The following is a 24,518-nucleotide window of genomic DNA, read 5'->3' as shown; positions in this document are numbered from 1 at the left end:
GACTACTCCTAAATTCATTTTATGAGCCCAGCATTATTATCCTGACACCAAAGCCAGGTAAGCACACTGTAAGAAAAGTACATTACAGGGTAGTATCTCTAATGAGCATAGATGTAAAAATTCTCAACAAAATATTAGCAAGCCAAATTCAATAGCACATTAAAAGTATCACACACCATAATCAAGTAGGATTCATCCCAGGAGACAATGATGGTTCAACATAAGCAAATCAACAAATGTGGTACATCACATTAATAAATGGAAGATAAAAATTATAAGATCATCTCAATAGATACAGAAAAATCGTTGACAAAATCCAACATCCATTCATGATATAAACGCTCAACAAAGTGAGCATGGAAGGAACATACTTCAACATAGCAAAAGCCATATATGACAAGCCCACAGCTAACATCATACTCAATAGTGAAAGGTTGAAAGCTTTTCTTCTAAGATCAGGTACAAGAAAAGGGCACCCACTCTCACCACTCCTATTCAACACAGTACTGGAAATCCCAGCCAGAGGAATCAGGCACAAAAAAGAAACAAAAGGCATCCAAATTGGAAAGAAGTAAAATTATCTCTGTTTGCAGATGATATGATCTAATACATAGAAAACCCTAAATACGCCACCAAAAAACTATTAGAACTAATAAATGAATTCAGTGAAGTTGCGGGATACAAAATCAACATACAGAAATCAGTTGTGTTTCTATAAACAACAAATTATCTGAAAAAGAAATGAAGAAAACAGTGCCATTCACAATAGCATCAAAAATAAGAAAATACTTAAATTTTACCAAGGAGTTAAAAAATCTGTACACTAAAAACTGTAACACATCGATGACCAAATAAGATACAAATAAATGGAAAGATATCCCATGTTCATAGACTAGAAAAATTGTTAAAATGTCCACACTATTCAAAGCCATCTATAAATTCAATGCAATCCCTACTAAAATTCGTATGATATTTTTTACAGAAATAGAAAAAACAATTCTAAAATTTACATGGAACCACAAAAGACCCTGCTGACAAAGGAGTCAAGAATATTTAATAGTGAAAAGATAGTGTCCTCAATGAATGGTTTTGGGAAAACTGGATGTTCACATGCAAAAGAAAAAAACTGGACCCCTATCTTGCACCACTCACAAAAATTAACTCCAAATGGAAAGACTTAAATGTAAGACCTGCAACCATAAGACTCCTATAAGAAAACATGGGAGAAAAGTTCCTTGACATTGGTCTTGGCAATGAGTTTTTAGATATGAGACCCGAAGCACAAGTAACAAGAGCAAAAATAAACAAGTGGGACTACAGCAAACTAAACAGCTTCTGTACAGAAAAAGGAACAATCAACAAAATGAAAAGGAAACACGGAATGCGAGAAAATATTTGCAAAACATATGTCTAACAAGGGGTTAATATTCAAAATATACAAGGAGCTCATACAACTCAGTAGCAAAAAAAAAAAAAAAAGATTGAAAAATGGGCAGAGGACTTGAATAGACATTTTTCCAAAGAAGATATACAAATGCTATCAGGTAGTCAACATCTTAATCATCAGAGAAATGCAAATCAAAACCTCAATGACATATCACCTCATACCTGTTATTCATAGAATAGCTAATGTGGAGAAAAGGGAACCTTTGTCACTGTTGGTGAGAATGTAAATTGGTAAAGCCACCATGGAAAATAGTATGGAGGTTACCCCAAAAGTTAAAAGTAGAACTACCACTTCTGGGTATATATCCAAAGGAAATAAAATCGCTATCTCAGAGCTATCTGCACCCACATGCTCATGCAGCATTATTTACAATAGCCAAGACATGGAAACAACCTGACTGTTCATATCTATGGGTAAGCGGATAAAGAAGATGTGAGCTATATATGTGTGTGTATGTGAATATTATTCACCCATAAAAATGGAAATCCTGCCATTTGCAACAAAATGGATGGACAGACCTTGAGGGCATTATGCAAAGTGAAATAAATCAGAGAAAGACAAATATTGTATGATCTCATCTATATATGGAATTTAAAAAAACAAAAAACAACCAAACTCATAGAAACAAAGACTTAGATTGGTAGTTGCCAGAAGCTGGGGGTGGGGGAAACAGGTAAAGGTGGTCAAAGGGTACAAACTTTCAGTTATAAGATGAGTCAGTTCTGGGATCTAATGTAAAACACGTTGAATATAGTTAATACTGTACTATATACTTGAAAGTTGCCGAGAGAGTAGCTCTTAAAAGACCTTGAACATCTTTCTATATCACTAATTCAAACACATGATCATGGCACCATAGAAAAGACTCATGACCATTTATTTACCCACTCCCCAATCGCTGAGCATTCAAGTTGTTTCAATATTGTCTTTCCCAAATTCTGTTTGCTGAAGAGTCCTGTGCCCTGTACATAAATCCTCGTCTCCAGCTTCACGTTTGGTCACTCTAAAGGGGAGGAGATACAGGGCACGGTTTCTACACAACCCATCAGATGGCACCATTAGCCTGGGGTGGCTTGGTTAACTTTCCCAAATCCAATATTCCTACCTTAGGGGGCTTTCTTATCTAATTTAGCACCTCATTATGTCATTTTATGGTGCTTTATGACTGTTTTATGTGCATTTATTAATCTCTACTCAGACCTTGAGCTCTGTGAAGCCAGGGTTGCTGAATAAAGCTTTTATAATTCATTTTCATTCTTTGTTTTCTATTTATACAAATATATATTTATGTTGATTAATATTACTCTCAATTTTTTTTTTAATTTCTCTAGATTCTATTGCATCTGGCAAAGGAACTAGTTTAGAAACCTAACAAACACCTATTTGGCAAGGGAAATAAAGAGCAATGCTTACAGGGTAAAAGTTGGTGAAAGGGGTGTGGCATAATGACGCCAGCTCTAGGCAAACTGCCTCATCCTCCCCCCCCCCACCCCCCACCCTGGGTCAGTTTTGCATCTCTCTAATACTCCTTTGGCCTTCTTACAGTACCTGCACCACACTGTTCCCGGCAGTGATGGTGGCCCGTCTCCACATCCGCCTTCTGGTGGAAACCTCACTGAGCAGCTGGGCCAGTTTGCGCTCCATCTCAGTTTGAAACACTTCATTCTGGAGCTGCTTCTCAATGACACCCAGGAGGACTACATTTAGAATGGAACACACACCGGCCCCAAAACAAGTTAGTGGTGGAGGAAAAAGAAGGGTGTGTGTGTAAGAGAAATTAACATAGGGTTACTATAAAATGCCGATCCCTAGAGAAGAGATATTAAAAGAGAGAAAGTGAGAGAGGAAGTCCTGCTCATGGGTCTTGTCGATAGTTCCAAACTCCATGTGTTACAAAGACTGGTGGCCACAACTCCTAGGAACTCGTCAAAGCAGGAGCTTTGGAGCTAACAGTGTCTACACATTTTGTCTACGCTTATTACAAAACTTCTGGAAATGGTTTAAGTTCATACGATGGTTCCCCAAAAATAAGACCTAACCGGAAAATAAGCCCTAGCATGATTTTTCAGGATGACATCCCCTGAACCTAAGCCCTAATGCGTCCTTTGGAGCAAACCTTTATATAAAACCCTGTCTTATTTTGGGGGAAACATGGTATCTTATCTTGACTCATAAACTAACTCAAGACCAGGTGCTTGTCTTCAGACGTCTGCTGTAAATAAAATGAGCTAAATAGGCAGTTAGCACATGAGCCAGAAGTGGTTCAAATCCTCTCTGACATAGGACCACGGGCAACATTTAACTGCTATGAAAATTATGTGGGAAACAAGACCACTGTACCAAGCAAAGAGGCGGGGCGTTTGCATGGGATGTGAGCCAAGGAGGACTTGCAGAGTATGGGAACCCGTAAATGGTGACTGTCACCACTTTACGTGCTTCCTCTTCACCACCAGCCACTCACTGCGTGGCTCATATTCTGGGCATCCGGTGAGCGTGTTACTTTCTCTTACACTTTGGTGAACTACCAGGTAAGAAAGTCTTGTTCTGCAATGCTTAGCTGTAAATATCTGACCCAGGCCCACAAGACTTTCAAAAAAGCTTCTTATTTGCTCACCGAGTTACCTTATTTATCCTTGTAAAACCAAATAAATAAGACTTGTGGGAGGGAAAAAAGAGAGCGAGAGAGAAAGAGAGAGAGATCTTTGCTTCAGAACCTTGTCTTGTTCTGGGTGGCAAGGCTGTCAGTCTGTCAGTTCCTGTTAGAATACCCTGGATTTGATGTATGAATTTTAGAGAAAATCAATCCTTTTTGTGCCATAACTCAGTGGGATACATTCCCACAGCCAAATCTGAATCCCTTTCTCATTTGTTCTTTGCCAAGAATTTAAGGTACATTTTGCCCTGAATTTAGGACACAGAAACAGGAAAGGCGGGATCATTCTTAATATGCCCGTTCAGACTTCTTAGTCTTACAATTTCCAAAATACAACATTAAGTTAAACATACCTGTTCTTACCCAAGAGGACTTCAACAGCTGAGACAAGTTGAGCTGTGGGTACTGGAAGGCTATAAAGAAATGAGTTAGGAAAGGAGACAAATCTGTAAAAGACATGTTTGCAACAGTCAGAAAGGTAAGTCACAACACACTGCCTTTCCTATACTACGTAACACTAAGTATGGATGATGAAAATGCTAGATTGGTGTGGAGGCACAGACAGTAAGCAGTTTCTGAGCACATTAGTCTCATGAAGAAAGAGGGACAAAAATACAGGGCTTGCTCAAGGGATATTGTGGGACACTGCTTCAGAGAGATCACCCACGCGTTCCCCTTGAAATGTCATTGTTCCAGAGCAATGAGTTTTCACACTGTGTTCCTCAGAGCCCTAGGATTTCCCAGCAGTGACTCAGGGTAAAGTGACCTATGTCCTGGCTTGCCTGGGACATTACCAGTGTACACCTGTGGTCCAGCATACTTATTATTTTATCCACACCTGCACTGTACAGAACTGAAACTTGCTAGATGTAAATACAAATTTTATCCCTGTCTTACTGCTGCATTTTACAAGTTATTCTTTTCCATTTAATTAACAGTACACTAAAATAAAACAAGAATCATTAGACCATTTGGCCGTTCCATTATGAAAAAGAATTGATTTTTTTTTTTTTTGGCCTAACTTAACTCTGGAATCTTACTGGGGTTTGTTTTGCTTTGTTTTGTTTTAAAATAAATGTTTTTCCCATCCCCACCCCACTTCACTTGCACTATAAATCTAATTGCTACAGGTAGGAAAAAAGGCTTTTTTATCTTTTTCATTTATTATTCTTTTTATTTTTTATTTTTAAGTTTACACATAATAAAATTCTCTTTTTGGTGTACGGTTTTATGGGTTAGGATGAATGAATAGAGTTGTGTAACCACCACCGCAATAAAGATACAGAACAATCTCACTGCCCTCCAAAAATTGCCTTCTGCTACCCTTTTGTAGTCTAGCTTTCCTCTCACCCTTCACCCCCGGCAACCACAGACCTGTTCTCTGTCCCTCTGGTTTCACCTTTGCCAGAACTGGCAACAATTTTAATAGCACGCCTTCCCTCAGAAAAGCAAAGAATACATCAGGGCCCAGTGGCTAAGGAGGGCTCTGGAGACCCACTCTGGCTTAAATATGAGAAGCTTCAATTTTATCTGATTTCTATTTTATTGCTGCCAAATACTTCATTTGCGAAAACGAGGTCCACCAACGAAAATGCTCATGGCCACTTGCCTAGCTCTTCGCAGGAGAGCAGTACTCACGTTCGGCGATCTGCAGTACCGGGTAGCCCAGGTAGAAGCTGAACTCCACCATGCTCAGGTTCCTGAGCAGCTCACTCACACGTGTCCCGTTCCAAAACCCCTGCGTGCCTCTGACCGCAAAGACGATGTTCACGGGCCCCCGCCGAGGAGCCGCTCTTGAAGACCCCACGGTGACATTCAGGATCTGGAAGGAGGAAGTCAGAGTCAGCTTCTAGAATAAATTGAAACGTGCTGCTAAAAGTTTGACTATGATTTCCCTCTCATAATTTCTCTCAATTTTTTTTAAAAAGGAGGTAACATGTTTAAAGGAAGTGTGACTGGCTTCACGACCCGGTTCCCTTTTGCAATACGTTAAATTCTCAGGTTCAGAAAATGTTTTTTACACACAAAGTGATGAACTCAGTACACATATCTATAGTCCCTCCCCTTCTCCCTCCCACCCCAAATTCCACTGAAACAACAACGAGCTGAACCAAGGGGAATAAATCCACTACAGTACTAAAAACGGAAGAAAACCAGAGATTCTGTCCAATTTCTGGAAAATGGCGAGAGGATGGAATCAAACTGATATAAACCAGAACTGAGGGAACCATGACCCCAAACATACACAGGCAGAGACTACAGTGGAGCTGACAGCTGTTCTCCCCAAGGGGTCCGGGAGAGGCTCCAAGGTAGAGATCCAAGGAATGGAGACCAAGAGCAGGCTGCCATAACGAACTGAAGACTGTATGTCAGTTGCCTCCCTCCTCTTTCCTTTCTATCTGCCGCACCCAGGCCAACACAAAGGTGCGAGCAGCAGCCATGTCTCCATCCAGAAGAGCCCAAAGGACTGCTCCCTAAGGAAAATGAGCTCCCTGCTTGAGAGGATCTACGGCGGGTTTGGTCCCTAAGAAAGCAGGTGGATAGAAACAGCATATAAGAGACAAAGAAGGAAAGAATATGAAAGAAAAAGCAGCTCTGCCAAGAAAAATGCACTGATGTGCTCCATTCCAGGGTCCAACCTCCGTATCTTGCACTGGGGGCAGGGGGCCAGTCTGCCTGTGTCTGAGCTGACCACACACCGCCTCAAGAGAGAAGCCCACCACTGATACATTCTGCCCAGTAGCCAGGGCTCCACTGAATCTCCCATCAGGACACAGGGCTGACACAGACATGGACGGGGCAGCTAAAGGGGAAAGCCGCACGAGCTGCCAAAGTTAACCACCTGCTTCTTCATTCCTCACACCAACCAACCAAAGGTTTCCAAACACTTACAGAAAACGAATAGCATGAAAGCAAAGGACCAAGATAGATACAGAACAATGGGTGCAGAGAAAAGAGAGATAGGTAACTTAGGGAACAGAAGACAACTTTGAAAAAACTCTAATGTCCTCAGAGACTTTCAAGGTGATACTATATCCTCATGCTGGGTAATCCTGCATCATGTCAGAGGAGGCTACAATAAAAAAAGGAGCAAACAACAATGAAAAAAAAAAATGATGGCTAAAAAAAAATTCAGTAGAGGGATTGAACAACATCATAAACACAGATGAAGACTAAATCAATGACAGAGAACAAGGTGTAGAAAAATCTGTAAAAATAAGGAATTAAAAAAGAAATGGAAAATATAAGAAAAAATTAGAAATATGGAAAATACAAGAAAAAATTAGAAATATGAAAGGTGAATCCACGAGCACCAAAATCTACTATGAATTCCAAAAAAGAGAGATCAGAGAATATAAAGGAAAAAATATCAAAACAACAGCAGTGTCCATACAAAGCGTGTTTTTTGATCAGTAACTATATTCTCTGTTTTTAGAGTGAACCACTGCCTTCCATAGTATTCCATAATATGAAACAATGTATTTAGGCATTGTCCCCACCAGATATACTGTAAGTTGGTAATGTTCCTTTTCAGAACATTCTTGAATTTCCTGCTTATGCTCACCTCTCCTCAGCTCACCGTATCTGAGCTCCCTGGTTATCCCGCTATGATTCCATAGAAAGAGATCAACCCTGATCCATGTGAACTGAATCCATTAGTAAGAGTCAAGTGCATCTACAATGGAACATGATGAAACCTGTTCCCCTCGAAAGGCTAAAGCATCGTGTTCTGCATTTGGTGCTATTCTCACCTGCACCGTGAGGTTGTACGTGCCCTGCTGGTGTTTTCTCACTTCAGAGAGAGCGACCATCAGGCCTTTCTCAATACGCAGGGTGAAGTTGCAGAAGCCAGTATCCACACTCTGAGGCACAAACTGAAGGACTGAAAGGACAGCAATCAGAGTCCACGAACTAGGCGTTTCTTTAGTATCAAGGAATGAGGAGCAGGGAAAAGTATCTAAACCAACCAATTCCTCCACAGCACGGGGTTAAGTTCTATGACGCCTTATTTATATGTATAGATCACAGAAATATGGAAAGCTATCTCTGCACCAAGTGACAACATGCAACGTGAAGGTGACATTATCACTTTTAAACGGGAAAACACCTAAGGTAACAATCTGCAGACCAGAAGATGCAACTGATCTGAAACATTTCAAATATATGTACATGAATTCATTAGAGATGAATTCTTAAGTATTTATGGGTGAAATGACATCATATCTCAGGTTGCTTTAAAACACACTAGCTTCCTCAAAAAAACGTACGTGGGGGATAAACGAAACAAAATTGGGAAAATTCTGATAATCTTTTAAGCTGAGCGATGGGCCACTGTGGACTTAGTATGTTCTTCTCTCTACTTTGCATATATGTTTGAAGATGTCCATAATAAAAAACTAAATATTAAGGAATTACTGTGAATTTTAGGGTGTGTGATAATGATATTGATAGATTTATATGTATTTATGTATGTATATATGTATACGTGTATATGTGTGTATCTACATGTGTGTATGTAGATATGTGTGTGCTTAATAATCCTTACCTTTTAAAGGCATAAGCTGAAATATTTATGAATGAAGTGATATGAGGCCATATCACAATAATGTGAGGAGGCGATATACGTGAGGGTGCAGATCTAACAAGACTGGCAAGGTGTTAAAAATTGTTGAAACCATATGATGGGTACATGGGGGTTCAATAAACTGTTGGAAATTTTCCATCATTATGAGCTTTTTTGAAAATTTAAATAATGAATTTTTAAAATAAACCTTCGCTAATTTTTTCAAAACATAAAAAATGAAATCCTATTTATAAGCCAAAACAACTGTGCTCAGTGTTCTCACCCGTTTGAACTTGGAACCTGGACTCCGGGACAAGGAAGGACGGTTTCACAGCCAAGATTAAAGGAGTTTGGTCACGTACAAGTTTACTATTTATAAGTACATTTATGACTGATATTGCCGTGTAAACGAAAGGACCAGATGTTACCAGGAAAGTGAAGTCAGCAAATAGTTCATAAACCTATGATAATAAAAAAGACAAAAGACGAGAATTACCTAATTATCAAATCAAATTACCATAATTCAAATGTATAAAAAGTTGCACTGAGTAGAAAATAAAGTAAATAAGGTTAAAAAAATAGCTCGTTTTAACTGAAGGCGTAGGGCTTCACAGTCAGTCAAACTTTATTTCATTAATTACTTTTACACATTTGCTCTCCTCAAAAACAGCACAAAATTACAAGTCCAAGGACAATGAGAAAGAAGAACAGCGAACGATAAGAACTGAAATAGGGGTTATAGAGAATTCAGGTGTTTGCTCTTTTAGCTGTTTGCTCTTTTTAACCCACATAAAAAGAAACTTTTATTCTATTGAGCAGCGCTGTCCAAAAGAAATGTAACCCACATATGCAATTATAAAATTTCTAGTCGCCACATTAAAAAAAAAAGAAAAAGAAACAAGTGAAATTAATTTTAAAGACATTTTACTTAGCCCAATATATCCGACATGTCATTTCAACAAGTAATCAATACAAGAAATTACTAGTGAGGTATTTTATTTTTTATTCATTCATTCATTTAATTTTAAGGAGGGAGCAGCTCACAGTGGCCCATGTGGGGATCGAACCGGCAACCGTGGTGCTATCAGCACCATGCTCTAACCAACTGAGCTAAACAGCCATCCCAGTGAGGTATTTTACATTCCTTTTTTCACTAAGTCTCCAAAATCCAGGGTGTCTTTTGCACGTAACAGCCCATCTCAGGGCAGACGAGCCCCATTGCACGTGCTCAATAGCGTCATGTGGCTCAAGGTTCCAGTCAGGATGCTGTGGGTCTACTATGTGGCTTCCGAGCTCATAGGGGAGAGGAGGTACCAGCACAGTGTCCACAGTAACATATTTGGAAACCTCCATCTCCCTAAATGTACAGAAACACGCATATGCACTCACTCTAAAATCTTAAACTCTATCCCAAGTCCTTTCACGTAAATCAAGAGAGACAAAATCATTAGGGTCATCACCCCAACTCTGGCCTTGGAGCCCCTTTGTTCCACCTCTGCAGACACATCCCTCCCATGGACAACACCTGGCCTGGGGTCAGAAAGGGCTTCCCTGATGATGTGACGATTGAGTAGCGATTCAGAGGATGAGCAGGTGATCCCCAGGGGAAGGGAGAGACAAGAGGAGAGACCGTGCCACAGCCATTACCATGTGCCCTCACCCCAGGCTCCCGGGTCAGACGTCCCCGCCGCAGGGACCTACCTTGAGCTCCACCGCACGGTTGAAGTGAACCCTCAACACCTCCTTGATAGATGTGATGATGTACTCCTGCACGGCTCTTCTGGCCAGCACTGCAAAGCAAAGCCAACACCACAGGCAGTCAGTGGCACGGTGAATAATGCAGGCATTGCTCTTCCGGATGCCAGGGCAGAACCTGTGCTCTGCCAAAGCATGCCAGAGGCTCCAAAAATCGTTTTTTTTAAAATAAGGCCCCAACTAGGAAAGAACAGAGGAACAGCAGTGGATCTTGACATTACCAAGTCAACCATGCCCAGCATCAAGCTAAACGTGCTAAGAAAACCCTTAACTCTTTGCCCGGGCGGCTGAGACCAGGAAGCAGAGGCTGTGGCCCAGTCAGGAGGCAGCGAGCATGGAGCTCTCGTTTTTTACGAGAATTAAGTTCCTTTGGCATCTCATAAATGCTCCAACGAAATGACATTATTTGAGGACCTGCTGTATTATTCTAACAGCCCCCAGGACCCACCACTTTAACCTCCACCTTCTCGAATTAATCAGAGTAAGATCTACAACTGCAACATGGCGATAGGACTCCAAGAGGAGTCCTTCACCTCTGAGGGGAAAAGGATAATCCACAAAGATTTTACAATCTCTCCAAATATCTACAGTTTCCGCAGAGCCAAGAGAAGTGAGAAGGGGGTCGGGCCGGCCCTGGGTGGCACATACAGCCTCACTCTGTACTGAACACATGTGGTCAGTGTCTTCCTCAGAGCCCACCAGGGATTAGCGGAGAGGGCTCTCACTTTTAGTACAGAGCTCCACAGAAAGAATCCTTTCAGAGGACAAGGAACCACCCTAACCCCCCCCCCCCGATAATTACTAAACACAAACAAATAAACAAACAAAAACACCAAGGTCAAATCTAAATGAGGTGATACTTCTTCTGGGTCAAAATTATCACTGAGAGCAAAAGATGGCACTCGTCTCCACTTAAAAATACCACGTAACAGGGCCGGCCCGGGGGCTCAGTCGGTTAGAACTTCATGCTCCTAATTCCGAAGGCCGCCGGTTCAATTCCCACATTGGCCAGTGGGATCTCAACCACAACGGTGCCAGTTCAATTCTTCGAGTCCCGCAAGGGATGGTGGGCTCCGCCCCCTGCAACTAAGATTGAACACGGCACCTTGAGCTGAGCTGCCTCCCGGATGGCTCAGTTGGTTGGAGTGCGTCCTCTCAACCACAAGGTTGCTGGTTCGACTCCCACAAGGGATGGTGGGCTGCACCCCCTGCAACTAGCAACACCAACTGGATGTGGAGCTGAGCTGCGCCCTCCACAACTAAGACTGAAAGGACAACAACTTGACTTGGAAAAAAGTCCTGGAAGTACACACTGTTCCTCAATAAAGTCCTGTTCCCCTTCCCCAATTAAAAAATATATATACCATGTAACAGTAAGGATGCTTAGGCACAACTCTGCCCATTAACTAAAATTCTGGAAGTGTACATTTACAGTGGGTGAATTTTACCCCCAAATGCTATGAAAAATATATGGATCCCTAACAAGGAACACCAAATTCATTAAATGTATGTCATATGTAAAAGTTATCCCATGCCACATATATCTGATATTCTTAGACACTTCTAAAATGGTTTCTAATTTGTAGAAAAATTCTAGAAGACACATAACTGTAAGTATCATAAATATCACAGAATCCCAGAGATAAAGAAGCTTTCAGTAGTTCTTTTAATAAGCTTCTTGTCACTGACCACTTTGTAGGTATTGTGTAACAATTTTGCAGGAAACAGGAGAAGCGTCATGTCTATGAGAACTCTCTTCTCTCTCCTCTGGACTACTGTCATCCCACAGATGAAAGTTCACCACTTTGTCCTCCCCTCATTTCCTGCATAATTACCTCCTCCCGTTACACAGTCTAATTACCAGCCAAGCTGAATGTGCCTGGGCTGTCAGATCTCCCCACCTGGGTGCACCCCCCTCCCCCACCTGGAGGGCTCTCCTCTCCATCTTCAGATGACAGCTTTTCACTCGTTCTTTGACGTGACCTCCAATCACATCCTTCCAAACCCGTCCCTGAGCATCACAAACAGTCACTCTTGGAGAACTCTGCATCAGACATTCTCATCACGGCTACCAAGAAAACATGGCTCAGCAGCTGCCCTACTAGACCCTAAGCTTGAGGGACGGAACCGTGTCATTCATCTCTATATCCTTTAAAGCCTCTAAAAGCACCTCACACATACTGAGTGCTCAATAATTACTTGTCACATGAACTAACAAATGGTATGTCACTGAGGGAGGGGGAGTTAGGAGAACAAAGTCTTCAGCTGCTCCCACCCCTCTCAGAGGATGGTAGCAGTGCCATGGTGAGCAGAGGATGCATGGCCCACCTCACTTGGCATGGAGAACAAAGACTAAGCATGTCCTCCTCCTCCTTCCTCACCCCGTGTGCCTCTCCACTCCATAATTCCTCTACCTCCCCTGCCATCATCTTCCTGCTTCTTAATTTCTGTCCCTCATCCCCATGAAAATCAGCACACAGAGCCAGGCTGCTCATCTGTAGTACGCTGTATGTAAGTAGATATAAACAGGTCATGAGACTTCATGCACACCCTGTCATTTCTCATGAAGAGTAAGTTGGAGAGCCTGATCAAGCAGGCCAGGCACTCGACCTGTACAGACATGACAACAAATGTACTGCAGTTTCATGGGACGAAAGCAGCGGGGCACCTAGCTGCAAGGGAAGCTGTGGCTTGTGGGCCGCCCAGGGCAAGAGTCAAAGGTTGTGGCCAAATTCAGAGGATAATCAGTCACTCCCTCCCTGCTCCCTTCCTCAGGGTCCAAGTGACATTTACAGAAGTATGTAACAGCAAAGTGTCCCCTCCTTTCAAGCAAAAGAGCAGTAAATTAGTAAGAAATTTGCAACGGTTGCCCTTACACATTTGCCCAACTAACTGCTCGAACTAAACATGAAGGTGTTTGTTTTAACCATGTCTTCTAAGCATCCACTAGGTTATGAGTTCCAATGTCTAAGGTTTAAATCTTTTATTTGTTCTTATTGCCACTAACTACTGTGTAACATTATGTGGGCCAGGCACTGGGTTAAGTATTTCATATGCAGTCATGCATTTAAATCTTTACAATACCCACTATCATTGTTTACTAGTGGAAGAAACTGAGGCTCTGAGAGGCTAAATAACTGCCAGGTGAACTCACAGGTGACCGCCAAAGGAGTGAGGATTACTAACCCAGGACATCTGTGGGTCCCAAGCCTACATCTTTGGCACGATGCTGTACATCACACAAGTACTTCACATAGCACCTTAGAAAGATGGCGCTAACCAGCAGAGGTGACTTGAAGCCGGGCCTTACCAGTTGTGATCAAATAGGGATCAGGAACTGCGATATCACACACATATGGCGGCTTGGTGGTGACCAGAGCTGGAGTGTCAACCATGGCTTCTGGAGTAGGGGTGGTCACAGGATGAACAGATGGCAGGGGAAGAGCCATGCTGCTCTCCTGGGGGTTCTGACTCGCAGGTGTGCTATTCAGGGTGGTGTCATCAGTATTATCCGGGGCAGCACTGGTATTAGCTGTGCTCAGGTCAGCAGAGGTGTTCAGCGGTAAATCTGTGGGTGTGAAAGATGGACCCACAAACACTGGCTCTGTAGGTACAGGTGAGGGGATCACGTCAGAAATAAATGAGGATGCTGACGACGGGGACACGGTGGGGACCGATACTGTGGTGGTAGGCGTGACTTTGGAGAAAGAGGATAAGACAGATGTGTGATCATCCATAGCACTGATATCGTTATCATCGGAAGGTGCTGGAGTTGAAAAGGGAGGTGATTCCGTTAAAATGGGTGTTGTATGAAAAGCAGTCAAAAGTGACGTTAAGTGAGTTCCAGGAGTCCAAATGTCAAAGAGGGGATTGGAACTGGAGGGCACCAGTGTGGTGACTGCAGATTCATGGGACATGAGTGAAAACTCAAAATAGGAGGTAGTTTCAGTGAAAGCTGAGGTAAAACGAGTTTCAGAATCTGTCAGTGAAGCTGTTGATGATTCAGAGAACGTGAGGGAATCAGAGGGGAAGCTTGATGATAATGACATTTCAGAGGAACTAGGTTGAAAAGTGAATGTATTAAAAAGAAGGTCTGAACTTGGCCGGAGCTGAGAAAATTCAAGGTGTGTGGAATTTGGAACTGAAGGCTGAGGTGACTGCAAATTGATGGAGTTGGACAATGTAAACGTCTCAAGCAAGGTCGAAAAAGCCTGAGAAAGGAAGGTTGACAAATCACTTGACATAGGAGACGAAGAAGCAAGTACTTCTGAAGATGAAGGGACCGCGGTGCTAAATTCCAGCGGTGGAGTTGAGAAAAAGCTGGATGCAAACTCCAAAATACTTCCAGTTTCCTGTGGGGAAATACTGGCGTGTTGTCGGCCAGGGAAAAGGGAGGACTCTCCTGAAGGATCCAAACTGTATTTAGCGGACGTAAAAGGAGCTGGGTCTCCGATACCAAGCGTTAGTGTGCTTTCCTTTGCTGTGACAGAGAAAGGTGAGTCCAGGAGGACACTGGTGATGACCCAGGGAAACACAGCTGTTACGCTGGATGGCGTGACTTGAGTTTCAATGACAGAGAAGGAGCCAAAAGAAGCAGTATCGAGTGACACAGGTACGGAGAGGTGGCCGTGGGCAGGATGCACTTGTGTGGTCATGACACTCCTCGTGTCCACCTCGGCTGAAATACCAGAGCTCGTGGATGCGATTCCCACAGAGCGAGAAGAAAGTGGAACTATTGGTCTGGAGGGGAAAAGTGTATTAAATTCTTGAGGCTCTTCCTCAAATTCGGAGAAGTCGGCCACTATGCTGCTCAGAGGAGAGATGCTGCTCATTTCCAGCAGGGTCACGGACAGGGTCTCAGCACCATCCCCCGACCCCACATCTTTCTCCACGAGGCTTGCTGACGGAACGGGCCGAGGTGACGCCAGAGTACAGGACACCCACCATGTGTATGGTCGGAAGGAAGACGCTGGGCTCCAGATTGGACTGTCGTCCACGTAACTGGGGACCACGGAATGGCCGGGCAATCCTGACGCTTCGGTGGAGCTGCTGGGAAGAAAGGGGTTATATGACACATCGGCTGATTGAGTAGAAAAGGACACAAATGCAAGAGAAGTTGAAAACAAAACTGAGTTTGTGCTGCTGCTGCTGCTGCTGCTAAAAGCAAGGGCTGTCTGTGATGAACTTGCAACAGGGGATGTTCTTGGAGAGACGGTTTCTTTTAGATTCTGACTCCAAGCAGTGGTCGCATCCCAGTATCTGTCTGTACCTGTGACCAGAACATCCACTGGAGGAGCTGAGACCTCCCCCGAGGGGGGAAATGGCTGTTGAGTGATGCCATCGCCTAACCGCTGAGGCAATGAAAACCTTAAGCTAAAAAAGAGGGTTTCTACAGCCTCTGTTCCTGAAGCGACGATCTCTGGCAAAGTCCTGCTTGGTAAGTGCCCATAAGGGACAGTAGGATAAAGCACCAAAGTCCTACTAGGAACTGAAATTATGCCATCGGAACTCAGAAAAGCTGACCGAAAAGCACTGAAATGACTAAGGGATTCAGCACACGTTGTTGGTTGTTGCATTGTGTCTTGCCAGGCTGTTGTCACTTCTTCATCTTGTGAAAAAGTAACGGGTGACGAAGGAGTCAGCACGGAGTCTAACGTTTCTTTGGGCAGCCCCGGTAGGCTGACTGGGAGATACTGTATCGGAGAAATCATGCGGGAGGTGACCCATGGAGTTTCTGGCAAAAAGTTATCCATTTCATCATCATCTATGACCACCTCGTTGCTTGTCACTGACATGTCATTTGCCACAAAGATGCTGTGATCCGCTGTATTTCGGGTCCGTTTCCCTTGGTTAAAAAAGGCTGTGTGAAAAGTAGTGGCAGAGGGAGATGACAGGATGCAGAAAGAACTGCTTTGCGGGGACCCTGGAGCAGTTTCTGTTAAGGCCACGTGTGCAGTGTTGTGTATGGTGCTCTGTGTCAGCGCGAACTCCACGGAGGGTGAGGAAAGGTTGCGCTGGTCCAGAGAGAGCTCATCTGCAAAGCAAGTCAAAGCTAGGTTAGCCGCAAGGCAACGAAAGTCACACTGCTCACATTTCGGATACAAAATTTACCCTTTCAACAAGTATCCACTCACTGGGAATGTCTACCATCCATACTTAGAAGTTAAACAGCTAATCAGGAGCCAGAAATTGCTAGAATTACTGTCAGGGTAATATGTGCAAATACTCATACATTTCAACCTCACTTTTACTTATGCTCGTGTGTGTGTACACATTGGTGTTTGGTTTTTTTTCTCTGACTTTCTAACACCACCACAGAATACTGGCAATGGAGGAGGCCTTAGGAGGTTGTCTAGTCCATTTTCTCTCATTTATCACATGAAAAAGAGGGGTTTGGAGAAGGTAACTAAATCAATTACATGATCAGCCCAACAGAGATGGAGCTGGAATGTGAACATATAACCCTGCCTTGACTCCCAAGCCCATGTTCTTTTTCATCCATAAGAGCTGGCTCTTGGGAGAAACGAACATGACACGCTGCCAGCATCACTCATCCCCAGGTAGGAGAACTCCAGTTTCCTAGTTATGGGGTCTTCCATGGCTAGGCCTCAGGCTACCTCTAGGCTCAGCTCTCATCAGTTCCTGCTCCACTCTCACCCCTTCCCAACTACGCTCTGGCCAAATGAGCTACCTGCAGTCCCCCAAACCCAAATGCTTTCTGGCTCGGTCACTTTGTACATCTTTGATCCTCAGCCTGCGATGTCCTTCCCCAGCTCTCCACCTGGATGATGCCCACTGGTCCTGCAGACGCTGCAAGGATACCATCTCCCTCCTCAATATTCTGAAGTGCGTCAGTGCCTCTCCCTAGGCTTCTACTGTCTGCTCGTTACCCAGTGAGCTTTGTGAAGACAGGGACTATTGATCTGTTTCCCTTACACAAAGTAAGAACGCAACAAACGTACGTTAAAGGAATGAGTGGTATCTGAAGACCAAGTTCTTATACATGCCAAAAGCATCCTATCATCCTCTCAGACTTCCGTGTTCTTTATCCTTGTGACAGCAGGCATTCTCCTTTAAGTGATGTAGGTGTCTCCACCTGTAATTCAGACATGCCGTGTAGAGAGGCAGGACATGTGATGGCCCAGGCCCCTGATGAAGGCCCAGGGCATGGGGTACTATCGCTGCAGCACAGGCTGGAGACTGAGCCACTATCACAACCCGGAACAACACCCTCCTCTCCTTATCCAAATAGGATATCACAACACGAGTAAATGAAACAGTATAGGGATAATCTTGGATTCACCCGTATTTTTTAAAAGTAAATTATTTCTATGCTATTCCTGGCAATACGACACACTCGAGACCTCACAGCCTTACTACTTCATAACAATTATGCTTAATAAATGTTCAGAAATATCCTTTGACATGACTAAGCCCATAAGACAACAGGATATTTGTGCTGAGTGTAGGAGCAAAGCAGGACTGGGGAGGTCATCGAGCACTGAAGCCACCAGATAACCTAGAGGGACACTGGACCAGGTCAAGAACACAACTGAAGACTATCTCCCAAAAGTGGAGACCCGGGGAGGGTTGAATTAAAAAGAAAAATATCCACCCCTCAAGGACAGCAAGAAAAAGTGCCTGTCTCAACTTTGATTTTGTACAGATATTTTACCAAAATATCTCCCAAAGATTAGAATCTATACTACTTGCATGGTCCTAAAAACTAGAATCGTAATTTAAAGTAGACCAAGTCTCCAATACCTACCAGAGGCTAACATAAATTATCTCCAGAATAACACACCCTCAAACCAGGCATCAATGTTCCTGCAACCAGAGTTCCAACAAATACACATGCAAAATTAAAAATTACAAAATACATAAGGAAATACGGCACTATGAAAAAAAGTCAAGAGAAACGCCTGCAAAAATGTAACACACACACACACACACACACACACACACACACACACACAAATAGTATCAGATCTGTAAAGACTTCAGAAATTGGAATTATGGGATACCCTTTTTAAAGTATGTTTAAATCATTTAAAAGAATAAAGAGGGGGCTGAAAACATGAGTAAGGAGCAAGAGACTAAGAAAATGATGAGACATTTTTGAAAAAGAATGAAAAGAACACTTAGAAATGAAAAAATATAACTTTTTTTTTTTTTTTTTCCAAGGAGGGCGCAGCTCACAGTGGCCCATGCAGAGATCAAACCAGCAACCTTGGTGTTATTAGCACCATGCTCTAACCAACTGAGTTAACTGGCCACCCTCAATAAATAACATTTTAAAACAATATACAATACATAATAATCAATAAATAGCAATCTAAACAAAGCTGAAGACAGATTTAGTGAACTGGGGGACAGAACTGAAAATTACTAAGAATGGAGCACAGAGAAACAGAAAGATGAGAAATATGAACAAGAAACATTAAGAGACATGGAAAACAGAATTAAATAGTCCAAAATACATTTGATCAAAGTGATAGAGGGAATTGAGGAGAGACAACACTCAAAGACACAGCACTAAGAACTATCTCAAATTAATAAGAGACAAGAATCTTTCAATTCAGGAAGACCAAGAAATCCCAAGTAGGTGATTGTTTTAGAAACCCATACCTACACAAATGATGACACTCTAGAACACCAAAGACAAAGAGAAATTGTAAATGCAGTCAGAGAAAAGGAATGGCAATTATATCATCAGATAACTACTTCACAGAACTAGGAGCCAAGTGACAACAAAATAAAACCTTCAAAGTACTGAGAGAAAATAACTGACATTTTAGAGTTGAATAACCAGCAATACTCTCTGTGAAAATAAGAACATTTTTCAGAGAAGCAAAAAGTGGTTATACCAACAGAAGACCCTCAGTAGGAAAACCTCTTTAAACGAGGATATGCAGTAAGTCCTCAACATCATCAAAATGTTCTATAACTTTAAGCAAAATGATGTATAACAAAACCAATTTTACCATAGGCTAATTGATAAAACAAAAGTTCCTACAGCATCTCATCAACATTATAATAAAACATTGAAAGTTATATGAGCACCTGTTGTACTTCAAGAGGAAAGGTAATTATCCCGTGAAGGAAGATCTGAGAAGAAGAAATAGAGAATAAATGATAAAGGTATGACTAAGTCTAAACAAATTCTGACGGTATAAATGAATACTACTACTACTATGTAATTTGTGAGGTTACAAAAGACGTAACAAAGAATGAAAAATAGCTTTGTACAATCACACAGAAGCGGCAAGAGGGGCATCCAGAGGTATTTGCAACTCACTAGCAGACATGGAAATCAAGAGTTAAGACAAAATTTTGTGGGTATATACTTATATTTGTAAATGATATTTAGTCATACATTTATATAGGTGTAATATTTCTAGCTGGTTCCATTGGCATCTGAAAGTCACAAACTTACGCCAGATAAGAGCTGCTTACTTTAAAGGTCATATTCCTTTCTACGTAATATGACTTTAAATGAATGAGGAAAAGAAGAAAACCACTTCTTAGCGATTTTAAGTTGTTTCATTGCAATATTACGCGGCATTTGTTGTCTTCTATACAAACTGGCTCTAGGCTTTGTCTACGCGCTTTTACTATTTGCCTGTCACATTCCAAGCATGTGTAAGAGGAAACATGAGACTTATTACAACCAAGGTAAGGTAGCAGCTGTTCTTTTCTATAGTAAAGGTGGAAAAGCTATACATTTAAGAAGCAATGAAATCAACATTCTGTCCAACTACGCAGCAGACAGATTTGAAAGTATTCCTAAGGATAAATCATTTTATGTGTCTGTTTTAAAATTCTGCTATGATGTAATTTATTTTGAAATACTCACAGAAGATCTAAACAGAGAACAACATCCCTTTTTAAATGAATCAGAAACATTTCTAAGCACACAGGAAGACTGCAAGAGACAAAATAACACAGAAAAGCAACATTTCCTGGCTAATTTATGAGCGCAAGTGTCTGATGCAAATTAGTATTCAGTGAACTCTGCCCTCAAAGGACAGGGAAGGAGAAGGGAAAGTGCTCAGAAGGATGAAAAATGCTCCTGACTAGTAAACAGGAACGAAAACTTCCTATTAAGAAATGTGAGATGTGCCAAGCTGTGATGCCCCTCCGCCCGCCACTTTTTTTTTTTTTTTTTTTTTTTTTTGGCCAAGCCCCAGGAGAGAGAAACAAGCTCTGAAGAGACAGTAGCTGAAATGCCACGGAGAATTACTTCTGGAGTTAATTCAGGAAGAGGTTAGAAAACCCAGGTGAGTACCTCTCCCAGCAGACAAGCCTTCGGGGAGTCTAATTTCAAGCCCAGGAGATCAATTTTCAAGCTCTAAAGCGTTAGTTCACAAAAGGTTCTCTCTGTGATGACAGAGAAAAGGGAAGAGGGTTGGGGCCCTACCAGAGCTCCTCAGACTTTTGTGTGTACTTGAATGATGTGGGGAACCTTGTTTAAATGCAGGCGCTGTCCAGCAGGGCTTCTGCATCACTCCCAGGTGGGGAGGCCCCGCTCCCAAGTGGGGCCAAGTCTGCAACCACACTCTGAATGGCAAGTGATGAGGCCCTTCCTCCACGTAGACCACACAACACACGCTTACTGGGTGCCTACCTTCTACCTCATCCTGGGCTAGGTCCTTGTCATGCTTTACGTAACAGAGCAGGAGTACCCTCAAGCCACGCTGATGCACAGTGAATTAAAAATCCACAAGGCAAACCCACAGAATGCACAATACTGAGAGTGAACCCAAAGGTAAACTGCAGACTTTGGGTGACAGTGCTGTGTCAATGGAGGTTCATGGATTGTAATAAAGGTACCACACTGATGGTGAGGGACGTTGGTAATGGAGGAGGTGATGCAAGTGTGGGGGCAGGGGGTACATGGGAAATCTCTGCACCTTCCCTTTAATTTTGCTGTGAATCTAAAATTGCTCTTAAAAAAATAACTATTTCACAAAAACATTATGTCTCTTACTGAATGTCAGCAATAATTTAAAAATAAAATTTTTAAAAATTTTAATATCCTAAAGCTTTTGAAAAACTTTCATAAAATTCATGAAGGAGATGCCGGTTTCTAGGAACTTGGTGTTACACAGGCAAGATAATTTGGTGTTTAACTATATTTTTTTAAGTCATATTTTTCTATCTGGAAATCGTCCCTATATATACTAGTCGATCCAGAATCAAGGACTTCTCAAGCCGAATGGATCCTTTAAGACCGTGGCCAATCCCCTCACATTGCAAATGAGGCTCAAAGAGTTTAAGCTGATTTGCTTAAAATAGCACCCAAGGCAGAGCCAGCCTGGAAAGGTAGGTTCCTAAGTTCTCAGGGGTTGAATGCCCTTCACGCCACACCGTGTTCAGTCAAAGCAGTCCATCTCATTAAAATTGCTAAACGAAGAAATTTCGTTGAAAGACACGTGGTATTATAATGGATCTGAAAGCATGTGCTAACTTCAGTAGTTGAAAACTATGGAAAGGCACGCACGTCTAGCTGTGAAGCCCCACCGTCCACCTGTGGACAGCTCACAGCTGCAGGCATGGGTACGAGGAAAACAAAACGTCCTCTGAGGGCTGGCCTGGGAAACCCAAAGGACAGCAGTGTCAAAAATCTCTAAAGAGCTTTAGCCCAACTAGAACCATTATTTTTGCTGCTTTGCTCAATTTTGGAGTTTTCAGAATGTGACAAGTCACCTCAATGCTCTGTGGATAGTGAGTCTACTACAAAACAAGAGCCCTTAGAATTTCTAAGTGTTTAAAAAACAGAACAGTGGTCAGATAATTAAACCACTACTAAATATGGCAACTTTTATTCTTCTCCTAGTTCTCAGATTGTCCTACAAGAGGATTTTAGTGCCATTATTAAAACCATCCTTCGCCATTTCTTCATTTTTCTCCCTGGTCCAGAAAAATATGTCTTTCTTCCCTTTCTTTCTCCAACCCCAACTATATATTAATACTTTCTACCAGGTTACGTTTCCTTCCAACTGGTAGGTTTTATTATCAAATATCAAATAGATAAGAAATACCATTTAGGGGCGGCCAGATGGCTCCGTTGGTTAGAGCACACGCTCTTCACAACAGGGTTGCCAGCTCGATTCCCACGTGGAATGGTGGGCTGCGCCCCCTGCAACTAAGATCAAAAACGGCAACTGGACTTGGCGCTGAGCTGCGCCCTCCACAACTAGATTGAAGGACAACGACTTGGAGCTGATGGGCCCTGGAGAAACACACTGTTCCCCAATATTCCCCAATAAAAAAAATTTTAAAGTAAAAATAAAAAATACCATTTACAAAACTATATTTATCAGGTATACAGATAATAATATAAAGAATACCTAAGTTCCCAGCATTCACTTTAAGCACGAGGAATATTACCCTCACCTCTGGTATCCCCTGTCCCCCTATGCACTCCTCCCTAGTGCCTTCCCTTCCCATTGAGGGAACCACTATTTTGAACTAAGCATTTCTCACATCCTTGTTTTTCTCTCTCGTCTTACCACATGTATGTATCCCTAAAGAGTATCTTCTTCAACTTTGTATGTTTTCAAACTTTCTCAAATGGAATTATACAGCATGTCTTCTACTGCAACTTAGTTTTTCACTCCTTATTTTGTTTAGGTTTATCCATGTGTGTTTTGCATGTAATTATAATTATTATCACTTCAGTCTGCATCCCATTGTGTGACTATACCAAAATGTATCTGTCTACTGTCAACGAACAGTGCGACTATTGTTAATTTTTGTTATTACGAATTTTCCTGATAGGAACTTTCTTACCCATCTCCTGGTACATATATGCATATATAAAGTATGTGTGTGCATGTGTGTGTATTATGTGTATATGTGTGCATGTATGTTGTGTATGTGTGAGCATATGTGTGTATATGTGGGGAGGTGTATTGATGTACATGTATGTTCACATGTATGCATGAGAATAGAATTGCTGGATCAGAGGACATGTTCACTTGTGACTTTACTAATTAATACCAAATGATCTTTCAGAATATTGGAACCAATTTACATTCCCACTCTTGATTGCTGCAAATCCTCACCAATACTTAATACTCCAAACCTTTCACTTTTTTACTAATCTGCCTGGTATAAAACCATATGGCTTTAATTTGCTTTTCCTTAAGTGTCACAGATCACACACCTTTTCCTATCTGCTGGCCTCTCATGTTTCCTCTCCCAGTGTCTTTTCAATTCTACTGACCATTTCACTATTGGATTGTCTGTCTCTTTCTTTGTGATTTAAAGGCATTCTTGATATATTTTAGGTTTGGTTCTCTTTATATGGTCTTCTGATGAACAGAAGTTCTCAATTATAATATGGGCAAATTTATCAATCTTTTCTGCTATTTGAGATTCGTGTGTGTGTGTGTGTGTGTGTGTGTGTGTCTTAACATGGAAGGTTTAAGAAATTCTCCCCTAGATCTTGATAAAAGCAGTTTCTGACACAGTAGTGTCTTGATGAGTCTACTAAGCTTCATTTCTGAAAAATTCCTAGGGAACGCTGATGGGCTATAGGCTACACTCTAGTAACGAAGGTCTTAAAAAAAATCCCACTCAATCTAAGCCACCATCAATCTCAAACTTCAACTGCTGGGCTCACATCCTGATCGGTCCACATATCTACTTGCCCCCCCCCCATCACGTGTTCTTCACACTGCAGCAAGAGGGGTTTTTACAACCATCATTCTCATGCTCCTAAGCGCCTTCGGTGGCTTCCCAATGCATGTAGGTAATAATGCACGTTCATTATTGTTGGCATCATGGCTTCCAAATCTTGCGTGTTCTGATCCCCTCCCTCCCTCTGACCCCATCCTGGAGCTCTTTCTCTTTCCTTCCCAGACATCCTGGTCTTCTGTTTTGTTTTGTTTTTGCCGCGGGCTGCATTTCCAGTACTGCCCCACCCAACCCCCCCATTGGGGCCTTCCCTTCAACAGGGGATTCACCTGCCTGGTAAAGTTTGAATTAGCACTAGCAGCACTAGCCTGAGATTGTTTTAGTGAAATCCAGGTGGAAATACCAAGTTTATAAGCGGATATGTGAGCCTGGAGATAAACCTGCAAAAGTAAGAG

The 24,518-nt window shown here is 42.2% G+C and overlaps 1 protein-coding gene across 1 annotated transcript in view; it reads right to left on the bottom strand.

The window, feature by feature from the left end:
- Positions 1-24,518, bottom strand: part of KIAA1549 (KIAA1549 ortholog) — a 104,811-nt gene that overhangs the window by 48,250 nt on the left and 32,043 nt on the right. Inside the window, exons 2-8 of the mRNA XM_019749890.2 lie at positions 13,730-16,453; positions 10,366-10,454; positions 8,948-9,125; positions 7,853-7,983; positions 5,739-5,922; positions 4,454-4,513; positions 2,996-3,144 (exon numbers count right to left, since the gene is read on the bottom strand). Coding sequence (XP_019605449.2) covers positions 2,996-3,144; positions 4,454-4,513; positions 5,739-5,922; positions 7,853-7,983; positions 8,948-9,125; positions 10,366-10,454; positions 13,730-16,453 — 3,515 coding nt within the window. The remainder of the gene's footprint in view (positions 1-2,995; positions 3,145-4,453; positions 4,514-5,738; positions 5,923-7,852; positions 7,984-8,947; positions 9,126-10,365; positions 10,455-13,729; positions 16,454-24,518) is intronic.

This window comes from Rhinolophus sinicus, linkage group LG11, assembly GCF_036562045.2.
Source record: "Rhinolophus sinicus isolate RSC01 linkage group LG11, ASM3656204v1, whole genome shotgun sequence".
Taxonomy (NCBI): Eukaryota; Metazoa; Chordata; class Mammalia; order Chiroptera; family Rhinolophidae; genus Rhinolophus; species Rhinolophus sinicus.
Note: the sequence above shows the minus strand (reverse complement) of the source record. Positions and strands in the feature narration are given on the sequence as shown.